The following is a 22,059-nucleotide window of genomic DNA, read 5'->3' as shown; positions in this document are numbered from 1 at the left end:
AAGAACTTTCTCCAAATCTTGTCTTTGTACAACCCATTTCTGAAGGCTGTTTAAATATTCTGCCCATCTCAACTAATGTATCTACCGGGATAATGGGATATGGCAGATCTCCATACTTCCTGCTTCTTCTAATACTTCAACAAAGATGCCTGTATTACTCTTGTATTCTTATCAGGTACTGACACTTCTCATTAGCTGGAAGAAGAGAAATGCAACAGTCCTTTCCTAGTTCAAACATTGCAATTAACTACATTAACAACAACAAAGCTCTAGATAGCACCTGACAGAAGTTACTCAGTAAATTGGCTTGTTTCCCCCTGCCACTGAATTTTTTCCTACAATTGGAACAGATGAGTCAAAGTTTGCAAAAGAATTCTTTAACTGGTTTTATCTTTTAGAAGCTTAAAATACTAGATTTAAAATAAGGGTTACCTCACAGATGTTCCTCTGAAACTGCAGTGCCTTACTGTTCTCAGGATTTGGGATTTCTGGATAAAATGTTTCTTTAATCCTTTAAAGAGGAAAGAATAAACTATTATAAAGATAGCAAGGCCTGAAACAGATTGTGAATACACAAAAGGAGTCAGGACACTTCCCTTTAACTCAGAATACCGAAGACATCTGGTGCAAAGATTTAGTGTGTTAAACTTTCACTGAGTATAATGGAAAAAACAGCAACCCCTTTTTTTTTTTAAGTTGGGAATTTAATATGTCACATTTACTAAAAGCTGAAGATGATACGTCTATCTTTGTTTGTAGAGGGCACACAAATTACAGTATGTCGCCAGCTTATTTCCACTCGGGAACTGTTTATAAACGGTGCTCACTGAAGAGAGGCTCCTGCAAAAGCTTTTTGCATTCCTCCCTCTGACCTCTCTCCAGCTCAGTTTCTCCCTCACTTTCCACATGGTGTTTTTGCCACCCACCATTGAACAAAGCCCACCAACATCTTTGGGTATATAGAGAAAACAGGGAGTAATTAAAATCATGGAAAACCCTAGCACTGAAGCAAACACTTCCAGGAAAAGAGGAGAACCCGAGCAGGCAGTTACCATTCCCTCTTTCGGTAGCAGAAGATGCTGGCCAACACTCCAAGCAGCACCACCACTGCAACAGGGATGAGAATTGCAATGATTAATCCTACAGCTGGGGGATAAGAAAAAGAGGAGACAGTAAATACATATCCAATATAATCAGTAAGTTTTATGGCTTTTCTAATATTCCCCCCATTAAACTTTTCTAATATTCCCCCCATTCCATTAAACTCAGCTAGTGCAATGGTCTGCAAACAATGACCTACACTATCACCCTTTCCCTTTGCTGGAATTCACAGATTCATTGATAACTACAGGAATCAGCAGATATTTCTCTCTGATTGTTTAATTACAGAAGGCTTCATGTGCAGCACAAGACTCATAGGTACAGTGATTCTGTTCTCATTAAGCACTTGCATTGCACTTTCATGCTACCTGAGCTGGCCCAGTTTCTGATAATGGCTCTTCTAGGCCAACAACTAATTGCATAAACAGCATTGTCTTTTATATGTTTTACAATGCTTCTAATCCCTGAGCTTTAGCTCCAATAGATCTCCACTGCCTTCTTCCATTGATATTAAATGCTTCAAGCTTGATTTTAGTTGCACCCCAGTGTTTAGTCCTTCATAGGAAATACTTTTTTTCTCTTATTCTCCAAAGTCAATCTCTTTTTTGTAATTATCTTTCTGTGTTTGCTTCTGTCAAGGGATCAATAGGAAATACTTTTTTTCTCTTTTTTTTACTTCATAGGAAATACTTTTTTTCTCTTATTCTCCAAAGTCAATCTCTTTTTTGTAATTGTCTTTCTGTGTTTGCTTCTGTCAAGGGATCAATAAAACTGAATTCAAAGCAGAGAAGCATCTGTTTTCAACTCTGAAATTGATAAATATTTCCACAATGTCTTTCTTCCCATCATGTATTAGCAGATATTCATAATGGGAAACCTGGCAGAAACAACTGGCTGTTTGAGAAAACTAAGCTCAGACTCCACTATATTTAGTAGTAGGTTAATAGTTATTTTTTATGCATACATTACCATGAACTACAAAGTAGCTGTAATAGAAAAGGATGTTTCCCTTACTCTGAACTGTATTTTTGTATTTAAAAATAACCAACTAAATAAAGGTAAAAATTAGACTGTAGGCCCAAACCTACAGGACCAGAATAAACCAACAAAATAAGCTCAGCTTTATATACATTGTACAGCCCGTGTGTTAAAGACAGGGATATGTCTGAACGGGGATAATCAACTTACAGTCTTCCTTTGTCACCACATAGAGGCTGTTTGGAGGGCTCAATCCACCGGCAGTGTAGGCTTGTAGTTCCAGCTGGTAACTCGTTTTGCCTTGAAGATCAAGTATTTTCATAGACTTCTTTGTTAAGTCAGTGATATTGTTAACTTTAAGTTCTGGATTTCCTGTTTGTTTGGAAGCAGTAAGAAAAGCATAACTTCGTAAGAAAGGATTAAAAAAGACAACTTCAGCTTCAGCAAAACTGTCTTGAAGTGAGCAGATGAAACCAGAAGAACCGTCTGTGTAAAAAAACTGAAATAAAGAACCCTAGCAATGCTGCATGCTTACACAGCACCAAGCAGCACAGGAGTGTGGTGCTGCTGCTGCAGATTGACTACATTTCCTTACCCTCCTGAGTGTCCTCTTACGAATGTCAGTCAGGCTTCAGTCCTGACAGGACAGGCACTGGAAGAATGTTAAATTTATTTAACCCTATTAAATATAGCCTTGCAACCTCCCCACCTCATCTCCCCAGGGTATCTGAGCACAGGACAGCATGACACATTGCCCCTTAGTCACTGCATTACTTTATGGCCTCAGTGAGACAGGGTTTTCTCCAACTTTTGCTTTATATTAAAAAACAACTGGGCTAATCACACAAAGGCATTTTAAATGCCTTTGTCACACATAAGGAGCAAATTATAACAGTGAGTAATGCAACTGAATTATTATTAAAGCATCTTTTTTATTAAGGTGAAATGAAATTATTAAAAAATAAAAAGGAAATATGTAAGCAAGGAAGTTGCAATCTACACAATTAACTTACCTGATTCTGAAAGTCTAGGCTTTAAAGCATCTTTTTCACCTTTTGCAAAGGAAAGAAGATATCCTTTTAGAAATCCTCTGCATTCTTCAATAGGAATGTCTTCCCATTTTACCAATATAGAATCTGAAGAAGTTTCTTCAACAATAAAATTTGGTGCAGTTTTTGGAGCTGTAGAGAGAGTTATGAAGGAAGAAACCAGTAAGAAATTGCCTTATTATAAAATGCTGAAAACATGTAAGTATTTCATCAGTTTTATTTTGGAGCTAGCATTTTCCAACATTTTCCTCAAGACTCCTCACTGTAAAGTACATGTGAAAGCCTTAGCAGGAGTCTACAAAAATACAGCAAAGTTGAGCTAATTGTTAATAATTACTGCAGTATTAGCTACTAAGAGGTGCTAGAAGAAAAATTTCTCTTTGGTCAGTCTTCTTACAGACCCATACCCTTCTTCCTGCAACAAACCCCTAAAGATTGTATAAACATTCAGAGGATACATGTTAGCTTTTACAGGCTTTAACTCATAGCCTGTCTTAAAACAAACAAAAAGAAAAAACCTACACAATTTTACCATCTCAGCTTAAAAGAACTACTCTTAGCAGTTTACAGAAGTCCTTTTTCCAATACCTGAGGCCTACTGAAAGTGTTACAGCAGCTAATGTATACCCCCATGTATAATGTCAGGACTTAGCTGACATTTAGCTTTAAACCACCATGGCTAAACTCATGTTTAAGAATGCATCAATTTTTCTCTTGATGGTTATCTGTCCAAAGGCAAATCTGAAGTTTTAGCATGAATCTATGCTCTCTTGTGCATTTCTCAGTTCCCAATAAGTTTCTTCTGCACGCTCAACTCATTATTAGTCCCTCAAAGTCTTTTTATCTTGAAAGCTTCTGTTTGATCTGTTCATAACACATATGGAAAACTCTTCTGGGAAACCTTTCAGAATTTTTGCAGAAATACAAATGGCTGACAATTGAGTTTCTTGTAAAATCGCCTTAACCTCACCTTCAACCTTAGCAATGAAGTAAACAACACCATTTCCAAGGACTCAGATTATGTCAGCAGTTCAGTTTTCTAGGCAAACTATTTTAGCAGAAAACACATTAAACTTCAAAGTGAAATCTGTGCTGTAGTTACAATACCATACAGCTATGATGTTAAAGGCTAAAGTCATGTCCAGACACCTGGGAACAGAAAGCATTCAGACACTAATGCATCTTCACGCCAGCAAAGCTCAGCACTGGGTCAAACCCCAGTTACCCACACAAGGTTGTCTAGGACAGAATACAATTCTCAAAGTAGTTGTGCTCTAGGATCTAGTTTGGATCTATGAAGTGCTTTCATTTCAACACAGAAATGTTATGGATACTTTTTATATTTTCTGAGCTGTACCAGATGTGCTTAGAAGTTTACTTGGACCTGATGAATCAAAAAAGTTGCCTCTTCTTGTGTAGAATGGACCACAGCCATGTGGTTCAAATTATGGCTGTGAATTGCTGTGACACTCTGTGCCACCACACAAGCTGGAGAACACAGGGTTATTGCATAAGCTTGGAACTGCAAGTGGCTGGAGAAATGTGTTACAGTTATACACAGAACAAACAGAAGTCAGCAGTACTGCATGGAGATTCTGGTCTCAGCCTTCTACCAACACTGAGCTAAAAAACAAACACAGATTAAGTTCACTTTTCAGAGATCCTGAATGATAAAAGTGCACTCACGCAGCTCTTTCATATACCCAGTTATGTTTTTCAACAACTGATATCCCATGGATTTGCAGCCATACAGAGAAAAGTTGTATCTCACGCCAGGTTTGAAGAGAGCTGCAAGAGAAAACTGCTGTAAGAATATTTCACTTCAGAAGAACAATGCTTTTAGATTTCACATGATGCAGATATATAAGTACATATTAAAAAATTAGAAAGTATAATGGTATAAATACCATTCCTGCTTGTAATTTCTACAAAAGCTATGCCATCAGATGTGGTTTAGAAGCAGTAACCAAGTCTAGCTCCCAGAGAAAGCTTAGTACTAAACAAAGAAGATTCAAAACAAGCTACTCAAATTGCATAAATTGCCCTTTCCATGGGGAAACACAAATTGAAGTTACCAGAAATAATCCCCTTCCTTTCCTCCCACAGTAGCCATGTAGATCCTGCCTCCTCAGAAATACAAATGCATTTGGAAATAACCAGGCTTACTGGAGCAACAGTACAAAAGATATGCAGAAAACTCTCAGAAGTGACAGTGAAACAACTTAGCAATGAACTTCAGTCCTGAACTCACTTTAAAAAACACAGATAGTCAGCATATTTATGCTTTCCATGTCTTTGGTGGAAGCACAGATATTTGATACTATAATGTGTAAATAATTTACCACTTTCTGGGATTTTCTCAAGTTGGGGCTGTACACTGCTTTCAAGACTTTTTCTAAACAAGATACCACTGTGAAACTACACAGAAGTCAACTGGGTTTCTCAAGAGTTCAGGTCCAGCCTGAGGGATTCTCCTAGCAGGACTAAGAGCAGAGGTGGATTTGCCAGCTTAAGCCCAGCCCTAGCAGCTGGATAACTCATAAAAGAGTCACATGCTGCACAAAGCATCCCAGTGAAGAGCTCAGGAGTAAAGCAGTGCATCACAGACACTGTATTGTCTGCTTAAAAAAAGAAATCTCTAGCTAGCACAAACAGAAACAACATGGACACAGTGTTGCGATTACAGACAGAAAAACATATTGCCCCCTTCCTTCCAGGTCTCAATCCCCCCAACTTTCCCATGTACACAGCTCCAAGTTGTTTCCTTGAATGGAGACTTTAATAGTAAATTCTTCTAAAAGGCAAATATATACCCTTATAGAAAGCAGAGAAAAAAGTCACACATCTTTAATGGGTTCTCTCTTTCCTCTTCTGCTGCTACTAGTCCCACCACAGCTGAATTTCATTTCCCTGATCTGCCCACCAGCATCTAGAGACCTGGAATGTGCCCTGTTCCAGGAAATTTCAATAGTTGACAGCAAGCCAACACATGGAGGTCACACTTAAAAAAATTTGCCTCATGTAAAAACAACGGATTAGTCTTCTCCCATCCTGAGCAGCACTGTTTATGTTAGAATCCAAATAAAACCCCTAACCCTAGATTAACCACTATGCATTAGGCTGAGTTAGGAAATTTTGGCGTACAGCTAGAAGAGGTAATTTCAAAACAGTTAATAAACACGGGATGACAAAAGTTAAATCAAGACTGATATTTGGATTTGGCAAGACTGTGTAAGAAATTAAAATAAACACAGTACCAAGAAGAAATTCATTTATTTACAGAAGTACACAGGAATCAAACCATCTGCAACCTATAGCTTCATGCTGCTCTCATTCCACTTGCTGCTTGGGATCTCAACCAGAAAGACTCACAAGAAAGTATTCTGACTTACCAGATTTTATCACTGCATTTGTTGTACTTGCAGGAAACTTCTGCCAGTCCACACTACAGGGTTCAGACCCAGATGAATGACACCATTTTACTATGTAGCCACACGTCATGTTGGGGTAAGAATCCCAAGAAATATTAATTCCATTGCCCATTGCCACGGCCTGATCTGTTGTGACATTGTCTGCAACAAAGATGACACAAAAATCCATCAAAGAGCAGACACTTCTCTAAAGCCAAGATGAAAGAAAGCCTTCCAGCCACAGCACAATGGCTTTATAAACGGCAGTCATTTCTAGGGGCAATCATTTCTAGGAATGAGAGGCATGAGTGAACTCAGAATTCGAAGCAGTGCACTCAGCTGAGCTTTCTGGAGTGCTCACAATCAGACATACCCTCCAGCAAATCCCTCAGCCAGCCTTAAGTACAATGAAGAGAAATGCAGCAGCTCAGGACTGGCTTAAACAGCACTTTTTCAAGGTAAGGATTTACAGCAGATGTCAGGTTCAAATATGAATTGACACCAATCTGGCAGGAGCCTCCAGCTATAAATTCCTGCTGTCATTTCATCAAATGGTTTGCTTTGTGTTTCTTTCAAAGTGTCTTGCTGTCACCTGCCCAACCACAGACAACCATTTTTCATGAAAAATCAACATCAATAATCATGTCCCTGGTGAACTTTATGGAGGCTTCAGTCTACCAAGGGTAAATTATACAAGAAAGAAAAAAAAAAAAGCTTTGCCTTTAATCTATTTTTCTTGTTTCTGATTATCAAAGATCTAGCTGCCCTTGTGAAGTGATCAGATCTGAGAACAGCTTCCAATTCCTGCAGCTGCCTTCCATGGCTGTCCATTACATGGGACCCCGCAGAGCAAAGGGACAGTTTCCAACGGCCACCACAAAAGGGGTGGCCCCATGACAGATCTGCAAAAACAATCTCAGGGTTTCAGTTTTCCTTTTTCAGTGTTCTCATTTATGCACCCCATTGAGTCTATTATTTCATTTTATTAAAGCCATAAACTAGGGAAGGCTGAAGGGCAAGGACAGTTTTCAAGAATTAGTGCTATGAAAACTTTACTCTCACAGATGTGCTGCAAATGTCAAAGGACTACCTATTTCTAAATAATCTTAGCACACAGTTAAGTGTATAATTGTTTTGTAGCTTGCTTATGGCAAGAAAAAGACATAAGTAAATGAACTCCACAAGGGCCTTGATACTTTCCCCAGAAAAACTACTATGCATCCAGTGAAACTATATTTCTGTGATGCTGGAAAAGATCATATTTCTAATTAGCAGACATTAATTTTTCTATTTACAGAAAAGAGTTTTTTACTGACAGTAATCACATAAAAACCATTTAAATACACCACACCACCTTATTTTCTGAGCTAGATGACTAGAAATTCATCATGGGCAGTACTACTCATTTTGGTGTATTTATAGCTGCAACCCAGACTAGAAGAACAAATAACTACTAGCACTAGAACACTACTGTGTTAGGGGAGCCTGGATCAGCCAGATTATATGCCTCAACTCTCTACAGAGCACTGTTCAAGGACAGTGACAAATTAATTATGGCAGTGTATCCTTTGTTTGTGTTTTCAGTTTTCATAAACTCCAGCTTCAGACCCTTTGCTCTCTTATTGACATTAAAAGCACTTACAGACTGCATACAGGAAGCAGCCAGAAAAGATGTCTGGGCAAAAATGTCATCCAGTTCTTTGAATGAGTCATCTTGTGTGACTCCAGTCAGTGGCTCAATTCCTATACCAACTCAGGAGCAAATCTTTAATGAGTACAAGTTGGGTAACACCAAAGGGAGCCTCAGACATCTAAGAGAAAGCTATAAATGAATGCAAAGCTCTAGCTGCCATCAGCTCTCCCACACCACAAACCTATTATAGACCTCTTTGACTTCCAGATCCTGACTCTTTCTCTGCTAAAGGAGAGCTATAAAAGCATTTCAAATCAACTGTCCCATATAGTTACTTTTCCTTTCAATGGGCAGACTAAGAATATACTACCAGGTATTAGCATCAGTGCTGTGCTCAGTTCTGGGCTCCTCAGGACAATAGAGACATGGAATTCCTGGCATGGGTCCAGTGGAGGGCAACAAAGATGCTTACCAGAACCTGAGCTGCCAGACAACCAACTGTGACACCTGTTCCCCAGGTGGGCAAGGAGAAGTGGACTCATGAATGCTCCTGGCAAACAAGTCGAGACAGGCCTTGCTGTGTGAATCTGTTCTCCCTGCAGAGCATCAGCCAGATATGGAGCTAAAGATTTGGTGTGCAGGGAAGCGTGGACTCTCAATAACTGCTTTGCAATATTATCTACTCTGCAAGCTCAGTGTTAAGAGCAGGAAATCATTATCAGGCTCAGCTATTTCTGTATACAAAGCCTTCAGGAAGAGCAGCAGTGTTTTAATTGGGAAGCTAAAGCCCTACCTCCTTTTCAAATACTGGCTCCCTAGCACAAGGATGCCAACACTTTACCAACCAGCCCAATTAATGTTCTCCTACAGAGCTCTCAGGCATTGAACTGACAATTGTCGCCTTAAAAAGCCACACAACACCTCCAAAACTTCTGAATCTCTTTAGCATGTAACACTTCTCAGTGTCTCAACAAGAACCACACAGGAATACAGACCTCCCTAAATATCAGGGATCCACACCAATGCTTTTGAAAAGTGCAAATAGCTGTAAAGACTGCACGTTATCATCTTTATTTTATGTAAAGAGCACAATTAATTGGTGAGACACTACTCCAAAAGCAAAGCATTTGTCCCCCCACCCAGCAGATTTGTGTGGGGAAATAAACGCAAACACACAAAGCATTATTTTTCAATAAAAAAACTCTCCTAGATATTCCTCAAGCTTTGAAGGTGTTTAATTCTCAGCTGGGAGCACTCACCATTTGGAAGTTCCACGCTTGTTATCCTTGAAGGGGGAGATGAGCCCGCATGGTTTCTGGCTACAACGCTAATTACACAGTCACTTTTTCCAAGTTTTATCTCAGTACTGTTTGAGGGTTCAGAGACTACTTTACGCTCCAGTAGCCTCTCTAGCAGGTAGCAGGACACTTCATGAGACACTATTTTTCCATTGGTTTCAGAAAGGGATAAGGGCTATGAACAGACAAAGAGTGCATTAAAACCAAAATGCAATATACAGAAGATGACATAGGATAATATGAATTTACAGTTCCTGATCTAGTCTGATGACTGTGTAAGATTATAAGGCAAAAAAGTAACTTATGTGTAATTTGAGAATTAGCATGTAAATTCCTAAGTTTTTAATTTTCAACTCAGATGCATTTAATTCTTCATGTGAAATGCTTCTCAAAGCAATATTTAAATTATAAAACTTTAATAACATTCTTATTTGGGGAAAAATATTTGTCTCAATAGATGGTTCTATAAAAAGTTAAGAAAAGCAGTCTGGTTTATTGACTATAAACTTTTGTAAACGTTAATATATATTTATAAATTTATGAAAGTAAATAGTTTTTTGTACAGTTACATCACATAATATTTTACTTGTTCTATCTACCTTCCAGAAGACTATTACGCTTTCACCAGAAGGACTTCTCTCTCTCCAGATATCCGGTCCTCTTGCAGGAGCTAAATAAAAAAATAAGAGTGGTAGTATTTTTCCCCAGTAGCACAGTAGACAATTTACCATCTATTGAAAAGTTAGGTTTTTTTAGATGACTAATTTTGAAATACGTATCTTCCCAAGTTCAACATTTTATCATCAAGAGTGAGACGAACTTACGGGCTTCTGATGTAGTCTGCTCCACCCCCCTGCTCCAGTCACTCCACCTCCAGAAGTGGTCAGCAGCCGAGCAGCGCACCCTGAGCTGGTATTTGGTGTCAGGGCGCAGTGCATTCAGCTGAGCTGTATAAGTTGAAGATTTCCGCCCAGGTATGGAGACATTGTGCTGTTCAAAATTTACAGAAATTGACATGATACAAGTATTTTTTTTTTTCTCCTAAATTACACTGCTAGTTAATGCCTAAAAAGGTGAGGGTTTTTGTCCCCCAAAAATACTGACAGTGTCAAAGCTGCAGTCAAGCCCTATGAAGAAAATAGTGGGAAAAAAATGTCCCATGCAGTCACCCTGAACAAAAATTTCAGAGATCCACCAAAATAAAGTTCTACACAGATAGAATTTGAAGCATACAGTAATGTGCAAAAAGGAGCAGCAACATGGGTGATTCTTCAACAGGGTGCACACAGCAGCAGGTGATTGTTTCCCATCTATCCCATTCAGTCCCCCTCTCTCCCATTTGCATCAAAACTGCTCACATGGGGCAGGCCAGAATTCTGGTGTTCAGAACCCACACTTCCACTGAACACATGCACACCTTGCAGGGACAAAGGCCTTTTTCCTATGAGACATGCACAGAAGTTCACTAAAGACAGTCTGCTTGAGCAGGATGTTTATCATGCAGTCTGCTGCCTTCATTTTTCCTTTAGAAGACATTATCCAGGTCCTACCCGAGTGATCTCAGTTCACAGCTCTTATGACAGGACTAGTCTCTCCTATTATTCTTAGAGTGGTGTGAGTCTAGAGAGCATTTCAATTTCACAATTAAAGAAATCCTAAGCCCAGGAATATTTTTTACTGATTCTAATTATAACACATGTGCATCACAGCTGCCAAAAACTGGACTCAACTGACTTTACGATGCAACTAATTTTGCATTTCTAAAGCCAAATGACAACTTGAAAAATAATAGAAAATCCAAATAACAACTTGAAAAATACTAGAAAAGCCAACAATCTCTCATGCAGATGGAAATGCTTCTGAAAACATCCTCAAAATGCCATGTAAAACCCCATAGCAATTTCACAGCTCCTTTTGTGACAGGGAACTCCTGGAGTTTTTTATTAAGCAACCAGCAACCATAAAACAAAGCTATAAAAGCTTTTGCCAAGATGTTTGCTGCATACAAAATATCCTTGGGTGAGGGCTCTGATACAGGTGAAGGGAATCAAACTGCTGTGGAAGTCCTGACCCTTTTCCACTATCCCAGATGATTGATGCAGTAGCAGAATTCACAAATGAGTCCAGGCCCCAGACTTTGAGCTGCATATTACAAAAATATCTGAGTTCCTTTTGTGGTACCTAATCTCTGGTATTACTTAACACAGGTTACTAGAGACAAAATACAAAAGCTTAAGGCTTCTGCACTTATTAAGTGCTCTGAAAGTATTTAAAAAATACTCTTAGAGAGCGTGCACCCTCTTATTTTGGAAGCATGTACATAATTATTATCTTCAGTCTTAGCTGCATCATTTCTGTGGCTTGAATTTATGATATTCAAGGCTGTGCTCAACAGCTGTGCCCAGCTGGCAACTAAGTGCAGAGGGTGACAGAATACTGCTAAAAATCAAACAGGCATTGCAAAAAGAAGCCTCTGAGGTTAATGTGCTCAAATTAAAAATTCAGGCTCTGCGCACCAAGACCTACCTGAGAATTCACTATGTGCCTACTTGAAATGGTCAGAGATAAGTGTGCACAAAGAAACTGGGGGTAAATCTCAGGCCAGCTGAAAATGCACTTCTCATTAGGCTTTCCCAGTGACACAGGTCACCCCACATTAACTTCATGCTGCAGAAGTTACTCCAGGTAAACTGGGGTTTAACTGGAAATTAACTTCTCCCATCCCATGGGAGAATCTTTCCCTATCCTGCCTCTGCATCACTGACATATGAGCAGGTTTAGCAGCTGCCTAACATGGCCACATGCATGTCAACTGCTGGCAGCAAACAAATGAACTGCTCTCTGAGGGGAAAAAATAAAGGGAGAAATTCAACTGCAGACTTCAAGATCTGAAACAGCCAGTGTGGAAGTCTGCAGGGCAACAATGCATCCTGGAACAAGAGTATGTTAATACAGCTTGCACCAGGAAGGACAAAGCACATGGACTGTTACCTAAAAGATCAGCATAAAGCACTATGCACTCCTTTCAAGTACCAAATAACATGGTGTAAAATTTGGCTTTTCTCTAGTGTTCAAAACAACAAAAAAAAAAAAACAAAAACCCACCAACCAAAACAGGCAATAACAGAGATGAACAGGAATTTTTCTAACTTTAGTAAATAACTTCTACTCATTACTACGTTAATGACTTAATAAGACCATCAGAATGAAGCTCTTGGTGAGATATAAATTTGAAATGTGATTAGTTCAGTGAAAAAGTTTAGCATTTGTTCAAAAAAATTATCTTTTACAAGCAATGCTTACCAGTTTTCTCTCAGAGTGACTACTGCTAATTTCAATTTGACACAGAAGCCTGGTCTCAGCAAAGTTGCCATTTATAAACCAACGCAGTTGGATGCTTGTAGAGTTGTTCCCAGTAATAGTTAACTTTTCTGGGGCATTCGGATGAACTTAAAAAATAAAGAAAAAAACCTTCAGTCGCAAGAAAAAAACCCATTTACTATAGTTCAGAAAAATCTTGTTTTAGAAGGTCAGAGAGAATCAGAAGGATAAGTGTTTCAATCAGCAGCTGGGAAAACTGGTGCTGGGAAAGCACCTGCAAGCACTCTCATTCCTGATATCTTCTCAGCTATCAAATATGGAAAGAGATTTAGTTAAGACTGAGTGTACTGGACACATGATAAGGAGCTGAGACACAGAAAAACATTTTTCCTCCTAACTGATTTTATCAAAAGAGTGAATCACTAGCTATTTCAGAAGATCACAGGTGACAGATGAAATTTACTGTACTTTGTTCAACTTCCGTGAACTTTTTAAATTAGTACTTAAAATCTGCAGACCCGGACAAAGGAGGATTCCTAAATGATCCCACCCCAAAATTCCCTTCATAGAATCTTTCAATAATATTCAGCACTAACATTCACAGCTATCAGAGTAAAAAAATACCTACTGTTGGATTTGGTCCAAATACCTTAATGAAAGATGTGCTGTGCTTTGGAAATTAACTAGACAGTGCAGGAAAGAAAGAAAAGGAAACAAATAGGAAACAGTAGCATATCACCTGGGTGTGAAAGAGCCCAGTTAATGATTAACAGAAACAAATTTTGCTTTTCCCAACTGTCAATTTACTCTGACAATTCTAATCTCAGGTTAGTTGAACTGGGACCTGGACAATGAAAAATGTACTATCCTCATATTTAATTCAGTTTTTTGGAGAACAGCAGAATACTGTAACCAATAGGAATCCCTGAAATCTCAGCTGGGACTGTGGAGGAGAAAAGGGTGGTGAAGGCAGTGCTACAGAGATGGTCATCTTCCTTTCCTTTTTTAAACTAAAGGTCTAGATGAGAGAAGTTACTTCTTTATCCAAGCCCTGACAGCAGATGATCATGGCTATTACCAATAGGACACAATAGTCCTGATATTACCTTCTGTCTTTCCGCGTTATTTTTTTATGCTCCAAATCCTGCTGCTGTAAAACTGTGTAATATTTTGTCTTGTAAGCAAACACTGAAATACAGGGTAATTTACGTACAGGTTCATAAACTTACACCTAAATTTTAATTGTTGATGGGTAATAGAATGTGAAACAAAGCATAAACTTGCTGTTTATGAGCACGGAGAAGCTGTGGATGCTTCATCCCTGGAAGTGTTCAAGGCAAGGCTGGAGAGGGCCCTGAGCAACCTGATCTGGTGTGTGGCATCCCTGTCCATGGCAGGACGTGGGGCGTGGAGAGTGTGTGTGCTGTGCTGGAACTAAATGATTCTTAAGGTCCCTTCCAACCCCAGCCACTCTGGGATTCCATGATAAACAGCAGCTGTCTAATTATTGGATCACATATAAGAATTTATCACGCAGCTGTCCGTCCAACAAGGCAGCACTGCTGTTGGCATCTCCCTGTACAGTTCATCTTTGACTCATGAAATGCTCTGAGTTGCTTTCAAGTTCATATTATTGAATATGGTAATAATCTAGTGACAATAAAGGAAAATAATGAAAAGTATACCATGTAGAGCTCTTCAAACACAAAACTAACAAACAGCATGTAGGAAACATATTTTCCCTTTGTAAGTCATAAGTCTTACCTCTTTGAGTTATATCAACCAAAAGAGATGACTGTGCTTGCCCGATAGGATTGGAGACACCTAATATGAAATCATAGATTTTTTGATCAGGCAGTACTGGAAAGCCACAAACATGGTCTCTGTTCATTTCATTGACTTCGCATGAAACATTTTTACCAGATGTTCTACAAAGAAAAGAGAAGAGGGAAAACCTTAGTTTTTGAGTAAGTTAATTCCTAGCAGCAATCACAAGTCTAGACTGAAAACATGGTACAGAACGATGGGTTCAGTTCACATGGCTTACAGAATGATTTGATTGCAGAGGCATATCTAACACCACAACGCAGGTTAAAGTGGCATCAGTCATGACTTGCCCTGTTCTCACATGAAACTCTCCTCTTCCACTAGCATAACATTTCCATTCTCTCACTTCTCAAAAGCCTGGAAAACAGGTAGGTCCTGTAAAACCACCTTACAAGTCACAGCTAAGATTCTGATTGAATGTATCTTTGTTCAGATCAGCATACATTTGCATTTAAAGAATTTTCTTAATTGCTTTGTGAACTAGTGAGATGCTATACACATTGTCTTTCTATAAGCCCTGTTAAAAATGAAGTCAGGTTTGTTGCCTGGAATACATCCCCTAGTCCCAGCTGTCTTTTAATAAAAAGCAGGAGAGGCAGTGTGTTAACAGACAAGAACAGTGGTGCATCTTTAGGGATAAAATCTAAATTGTGTATCTGTACATATGTACATATATCTGTTTTAATTACAGTCTCTGTAAGCCTCTCTTTCAGTAGCGCAAGTTTAACTAACTACTTCTTTCAGGCATTTTTACTGTGTTCTAGCTGAGCTCTGAGCTCCCTCCACACTGTGCTCTATAGTTCAGCATAGTCTGACAATAAGGATGAGAGTATTTATCCCGAAATGCATCATATTAATCTCTCAAATTTGGGCTGCGCAAAACAAGACTGGACAACATTATTACTTATAAGATGAATATGGGCAGTCAGTGACTGAAACTCCTTTCCTGTGAATATCTGCCCTGTTTTGTCCACCTCTTTGCACCCTACCCAGCGGCTTTTTTAGCACTGGCACTCTAGATGACATCTGTGACTGTAACTCAAACCTCATTGCCTCCAGTGTGCTTCTAAGCCACCACGAGACTCCATTTCTCATCATTTTGTGTGACTCAGGCCTCTCCTGGCTTCTTTCCCTGACTGCTCCTTTGGAATGACACAAGAGCCTCCTCTCACCATGGGAATTTTGTTAACTCCTCACTAACTTCTAATCACAACCACCAACGAAGTAGTTGCACTTTCCAAGTGCTATTCCAATATTTCTTCTTTTTTAAGGTTTTACATGGCCTGGCCTTAAAGACTATGTAGTAGAACACTAGTTGACTGCTTCCTGTGGGTGAAACCAGTGTTATTTGTCCTTTTCAATGTTTTAACATCTACTCTGCTTGCTCTAATTCTTAACGGCAGGAGAACAGATGGAGGCTAACTACTATTTTCCCTAGTGGCATTTGGGAAATGCCCCACAACCTGTCTTACAATTATTTCTCAGTGAACTTCTGTCATCCTGCTTACCAGAAGCTCAGTAAATGTCTGAAATTATCTGAACCAGGTTTCATATAAAAAAATTAAAAATTAGTGATTGCCTCCTACTGTCTCCCTGTATTTTCATACTGGTCTTGACTACATGTTGGCAGCAGCCTGATACAGTAAGCCCTTTATCTGATTGTGGGTTCATAATGGTATAAGCCTTAGGGAAAGTTATCCTTAATTCCCACTGGAATTTTGCAGAGCTAGACCAAGGTTTTCCAAATCTAGTTTAGGTACAGCTTGCTGAAACTCTTGGAAAGTATTTTAGGCTCTAAGCAATTACATTTAAATGTGTATGGTGCAGTAAGTCCCAGGCAGCAATGGAGGTATTCCAGTTGTATCCTTTTACTACTTGTAGTGCTGACTATTTTACCTTTCAAATAAACTGTACTTTGTTCTTCGTTCTCCATATAGTCCACTGGGCCTGCCTGGTTTCCAGCTGCATTTTATTATCAGAAAGTTGGGTGTTTCACAGCTGAGGTTTTGGGGAATATCAGGAGCATCTGTAGCAGGAAAGGAAACCAAAACAGTTAGCTGATGTTTTGCCATCCTAGTGTGACATTTGAGTCACTGGCTTCCTGAAAGCATTGCTCTTTTGTTTTGCTGGGTCTAGATTGCATGCTTCAAAAATACATGGCAATAGATACACCCCAACCACAGAAGTAATATGCTTTTAAAAGATTACAATAAAATAAATGGATAATTATCAGCCCCATCTGACTAACACTTGACTCTAGAATTCTAAGTGGGTGGGTAATCTGGCAAATCTCATGCAAACATGTTCACAAGCTCCAGGCTCTGACCTGGAAGTGTTTCACTGCAACTATGCCAAGAGTTTTCTGAAATTCTGAGCATCAGTTCAGCTGCTGAGCAATGCAGGAATGCTGTCGGCTGTGCGTCACATTTTCTAACATGCCAGCTCCACCACTGCTTTGAATTTTCCAAACAAGTCGTGTCAAGAAAATAGTCCCTTTAGCATGAATTCCAAACTGAATTTGAAAATTAAAGCAAGCCCTGAATGGCTCATCCTCTTCACCATGGCTTTGGAAGTTTCCATCTTTTCCTTTTAAGTCTTGTTCTTTGTGTTCATACTAGAGCAGCGTTGAGTGCCTTGCTGGAAAAGATGGGCAGTGCTCCCAACAGACCATGCAAACATGAGACTAGGCAGAGCACTTATTTCAGGTCTTGTACACTTGAGTTGTATGAAACTGGAAAAGCGTATGCCAAAGGTAGAGCAACAATATCCACATAGAGATATATCCCCTTCTCTCTGCCCTAGAGAAGGGGAGGTAACACACAGTGTTAATTAACAACAGCGGCAGACCTAGCTCAGATTATGAGCAGTGAGCCAGAAAAGAATACCTGTTTTGCTAGACCTAGGCTTAACCAAAGTGTTATGTATGCATATGTATGCATATTTACTTCCTTCACCTTTTCTTCCCCTCATCAGCAAGAGGACCAGAACAAGACCTCTCCCCACTAAGCAGGTACTACAAAAAGAAACACTGATAAGAAACAGACTTGGCATCCCATCTGTTAAAAAAAAATTGAAGGAAAATCCTATGGGATTGTCACAGCTTTCATTCTTGATCTATTTACCTGGAAGATTTTCCCACAAAAGCAAATTCTCACACATAACGTAAAAATGGTATATCACTGAGAAGTAATAAAAGGCTGAATTATGTTTTACATTTCCTAGTGAATCCTTAACAGACCAAGTCAGGATGCACAGGCTGGAGATTGGAACACATTTTCAAAATTATTCCAGTTTCTCCTGTCCTTTTCCTCAACACCAAGGACCTTAAGTTCAAAGGCAGGCATTTGTAATCGGGAATGGGATTCTAATGAGCAGCTATTGGAAGACAACTCTCAAATTCCTTGTGAGGAAAAAACATAAAAAACTTTAAAGTGACCAATTATGGGGAAGAAGAATGAGGTACGTTAAGTCATTTGTTTTAATAGGTATCTGTTTCTGAACATATGTCTGAGCCTTGCATGCCTACACAGAGAAGATACAGAGTGAGTCAGTATCTTTAAAGAAAACACTAAAAGGATGTTTTAGAAGAATGCTTTCCTTTGCTGTAGTTAGCCCCCAAGGAGCTTTTGCCCTGGATGAGCACCTGTTGTTGCTGCAACTGTTGTCTTCACTTGACTGATTGGTAAATGAATGTTAGCACTTACAGTTCTTGCTCTTACTCTCACCTAGTCATGGACTATACTAGAACAGATGTAAACCTAAACTGATAGAGACTGGTAGAGGCAGGGGTTGAATATTCATATGGCAATAAAATACTTGGCATTCCAGATCATGAAAAAGTACCTTACAACAATGAGAGAACCTGGGGCAGGTTCTAAAGAGGGATTACATGGGTACCTTCTCATCCTTTCAGACTTGGTGTCTCTTCCATGAGCTAGCCTTTCCACAGTGAAATCAAACATGTACAATCCCCAGTTCAACTTCAGAACCAAACTTCAAAACTTTTTTCCCCGGGAGGGAAAAAACCCACAATAGTATTCTTTTCCTAGCAGAACCTTAAGAGTCTCAAAATGATTTTGATTTTCCTAAGGTTAGTAATCATGATACATACATCCTACAAACACGACACTTCCTTCCAACCCATTTTCGAGTCTGCACACTACATTTGTTCCGCTGGTATTTGAAACACTGGCATTTAGCACTCTGATGGCATGGCTTCGACGGCTCAGTTGCATCATTGTATAGGATTTCGATCCATAAGTCATATTTTTTATGTGCTCATCTTCTTCATGGACACAACAAAACACCAAATCTGAACCTACTGCCACCACACGGTCCAGAGGAAACACTCCACTTCCACCAGGCTCGGTATCTTTTCCTAGCAGAGAAGGAAGAAAACAAACAAGAAACCTCACATGAACAATTTGCTATAAACACAGTGATGATCAGCTAAAATGCGACTGAGGAGCACTCCAATGCATACAAATAAATATTTGCTAGGTTTCATTAACTAGTGATTGCATTATTTCTCTAATCATAACAGTCTCAAAGGCAGCAGCCCATGCTCTTCCTAATGCTAACCACCTAATGCTCTTCCTCTGACCTTGGTTTAATTCTTATAAAGAAATAAAAGTCCATGTGGTTGCAAGGGAACAAACATACCAGGGATTACTTTTGCTGGGCTCCAGTCACTCCAATCCTTGGGGCCAACAAACTGTGTTGCATTAATGTAACAGCGAATCTTCACATAGTGTGATGTGCACTCCAAAGGCATATCTGATGTCCAGCTCCAAGAAAGAATGGCATCTTCATGAGTCAGTTTTGAGTAGTAAGTAACCTGCAAAGGTTTTGCACCAAGAAATCAACCAAGACAGAGCTTATGAACACCTGTAATAGTGACATATAATCTCCAAAGTGTCAACAGAATGGCAAATCGTGAAGTAAATCATAAAATCCTCCTTGATTATTGGAGTGTTCTACCTAACTTTTATGACTTTACCTGGACAAAAGTCTAAGTGGCTAAACAGCCTAACAGCTAGGTAGACTGTCAGCCAGAAATACCAGAGGGCAGACATTTGAGGGAGAGCAAGAGGATTCCCAAGCATTTAAAGAGGTATACTGCACCCTGGGAATCTCATAAGCAGCTAAATGTTTCAACTTCTCCAAAATAAAACTCGTCTAATATTAGTTCCCAGGCTGCACATTTCATCTTTTGTCCATTATTAAAATTTATAGCACAGAGCTACAAACTGGCCTGGAAGAACTCTGGTTACAAAAAAAGAAAATAGCAAGCTGAACATTCAGAGATGACCAAGACTGGAGACACTGTTGGAGACACAGAGACAATGGTGTAAAGTATCTGCCAAATTCATGAGTAAGTTCTAATTCCAAAGTCCCTGTACCAGAAAAAAAAATAAATTGCTGTGACCAAGTACCAACAGTACAGTAGCCAGTGTTCCCATAACTGTGAAATTTAACAAGAAGTTACCTGCCAGAAGCATAATTACACTCAGGTCCTGCAAAGCTCTACTATCTTCATTGTTCCCAGTTTTGTTCAAGTGACCTCTCAGAACATTACAAAAGGCAAAACTGTATATATATTTTTCATAAAAGAAGAAAGGTACTTACTTGTGTGACTACCTCCATAGCTTCTTTTCGGAGTATCTGAATCTGCCAAAGGGCATCCAGTCCATATGGGAAGACCGATCCATTATCACTCCACTTCAGATTCAATGTGGAAGTTGGAAAGTCAGGCATTAAACTAAGGATGTGTGGAGTGACAGGAATAAAGGCTTGAAAAAGAGGCAGGGGGAGGAAAAAAAGTCATTTTCAGGTCATTAGTCAGCAGCACCAGCCCTACAGGTGTTTAACAGCCACATCCCTGCGCTCTGAACTGGCTAGTAGCCATACAAACATGTAACTCAACCTCTGTTTAATTAGAACAAGGCTCTGTGGCTACTTGAGCATGAGAGTTCTCAGGAAAGCATAGGTGCTGATGAATCATCAGGTAGCATTTTCTTTTAACACCTCAGCATGTAGATGGGCAAGTAACTGATTGTGAATATGACTCTTTGCAATGCATACTAGGGAAGATATCCCGTCTCTCCCAACCTTCCTTCAATACCACAATGATAAAGGAAATATGGTGGCAGTGTTTGAAGTGTGCATGAGAACGCTTCTAGGGAGAATGGCGGGAAAAAAAAGTCCCCAAAAGAAGATGTTTTGGAGACCAGCAGGGAAGTGGGGACTTGCAACAAAAGGGAGAGTGGCAAGGAAGGAGACCAGAAGCACTGGATAGAAGAAGCTCACATGAGGTTCTGAAGATCACAGGGAAAGTGATTTTAAGCTACAAGAAGTATTAAGGGCATGAGATCCTGACAGGGACAGGACATGGAGATTAATCAGAAATATCTCTTCTAAAAATGTGTTGTGGTGAAGCAAGAGGTTGAGAAACAGGGAAGAACCTTGATAATATAAGGGTTACAGCAGTTCATTGGGCCTGGTGCAAGCTAAAACATTTTAAAAATACGTGTGATACATCCAGCTTCAGTCCTGACCAAGGATCTGAGAGCCTACAAAGTATTCAGCACAATCAATACACTGCCCACAATAACCTGTGATGAACTGAGAGACTTATCATGTTGACCAAATATTTTTGAATTGCATTTTGTATAAGTTCTTGAGCTGCTCTTGACTGAAAACAGAACCATGGATAAGAAGCATTACTGACGTTAGAATCTGACTACACTGAAGGAGTAAGCAGGGAAACCAAAGGTAAAAACTAGAGCAAGCATGGCAGATTGCATCACTGCCATCTCCTGTTTACAATTTCCTTCTTTGCCTGGAAAGAAGTGGGGAAAAGTCTCATTTACTTATGTTTGTAGTTTAGGAATTTGTTTACAAATGCTTCCTAATTTATACTAGGACTAAAAAGGGAAAAGAGTGAGGGATGCAACATTGTTGTATTTTGTTTTCCTTCTCACATTCTGCCCTTGATTTTTTATGCTATGAACTATGGGTAAGAGGAGTATTCCTTCTCTTGAAGGGTTAGAGAACACAATCTATAAAAATATACGGAAGCTTTTCGTGGAATCACTATATTAACATTCTACATATAGGAACATTGTCAAAGAAACCTGCAAGCATCTGAAACGTTGTTAAACATAGTATAAAGGCCTTAGGTACACACATATGACCTGATACTTACAGATGTCTTTCTGGTGAATTACAAATTCTCTGGTAGCAAAAGCAGTTCCAGAGCTTTTGATTGTCACTGTGATGGAGCTCTCTGGGATTGGAATCTCAACTCTTCTCTCCTTAGTTTTAAAACACACTTGAGGGGTAAGGCCACTAAAAGGACAGACAGGATTAAACAGTTATTTCAGCTGATAGGAAGCTAAGGCAAGTTAAGTCCTATTCTTGCACACTAATAAAACACAAAT

At 39.3% G+C, this 22,059-nt stretch overlaps 1 protein-coding gene across 2 annotated transcripts in view; it reads right to left on the bottom strand.

Moving 5' to 3' along the window:
- The window catches only part of LIFR (LIF receptor subunit alpha), a 52,889-nt gene that overhangs the window by 7,641 nt on the left and 23,189 nt on the right, over window positions 1-22,059 (bottom strand). For both annotated transcript variants that reach the window (XM_071425512.1, XM_071425513.1), the window contains exons 4-19: window positions 21,825-21,967; window positions 20,246-20,409; window positions 19,280-19,454; window positions 18,729-18,995; window positions 16,514-16,643; window positions 14,555-14,718; window positions 12,773-12,918; window positions 10,294-10,459; window positions 10,069-10,139; window positions 9,431-9,644; window positions 6,521-6,700; window positions 4,815-4,916; window positions 3,093-3,260; window positions 2,290-2,451; window positions 1,053-1,146; window positions 433-511 (exon numbers count right to left, since the gene is read on the bottom strand). In XM_071425512.1, the coding sequence (XP_071281613.1) occupies window positions 433-511; window positions 1,053-1,146; window positions 2,290-2,451; window positions 3,093-3,260; window positions 4,815-4,916; window positions 6,521-6,700; window positions 9,431-9,644; window positions 10,069-10,139; window positions 10,294-10,459; window positions 12,773-12,918; window positions 14,555-14,718; window positions 16,514-16,643; window positions 18,729-18,995; window positions 19,280-19,454; window positions 20,246-20,409; window positions 21,825-21,967 (2,425 nt within the window). The remainder of the gene's footprint in view (window positions 1-432; window positions 512-1,052; window positions 1,147-2,289; window positions 2,452-3,092; window positions 3,261-4,814; window positions 4,917-6,520; window positions 6,701-9,430; window positions 9,645-10,068; window positions 10,140-10,293; window positions 10,460-12,772; window positions 12,919-14,554; window positions 14,719-16,513; window positions 16,644-18,728; window positions 18,996-19,279; window positions 19,455-20,245; window positions 20,410-21,824; window positions 21,968-22,059) is intronic.

Source organism: Agelaius tricolor, unplaced genomic scaffold (assembly GCF_023055355.1).
Source record: "Agelaius tricolor isolate 1412-34295 unplaced genomic scaffold, bAgeTri1.0.p SCAF_4, whole genome shotgun sequence".
Classification (NCBI taxonomy): Eukaryota; Metazoa; Chordata; class Aves; order Passeriformes; family Icteridae; genus Agelaius; species Agelaius tricolor.
Note: the sequence above shows the minus strand (reverse complement) of the source record. Positions and strands in the feature narration are given on the sequence as shown.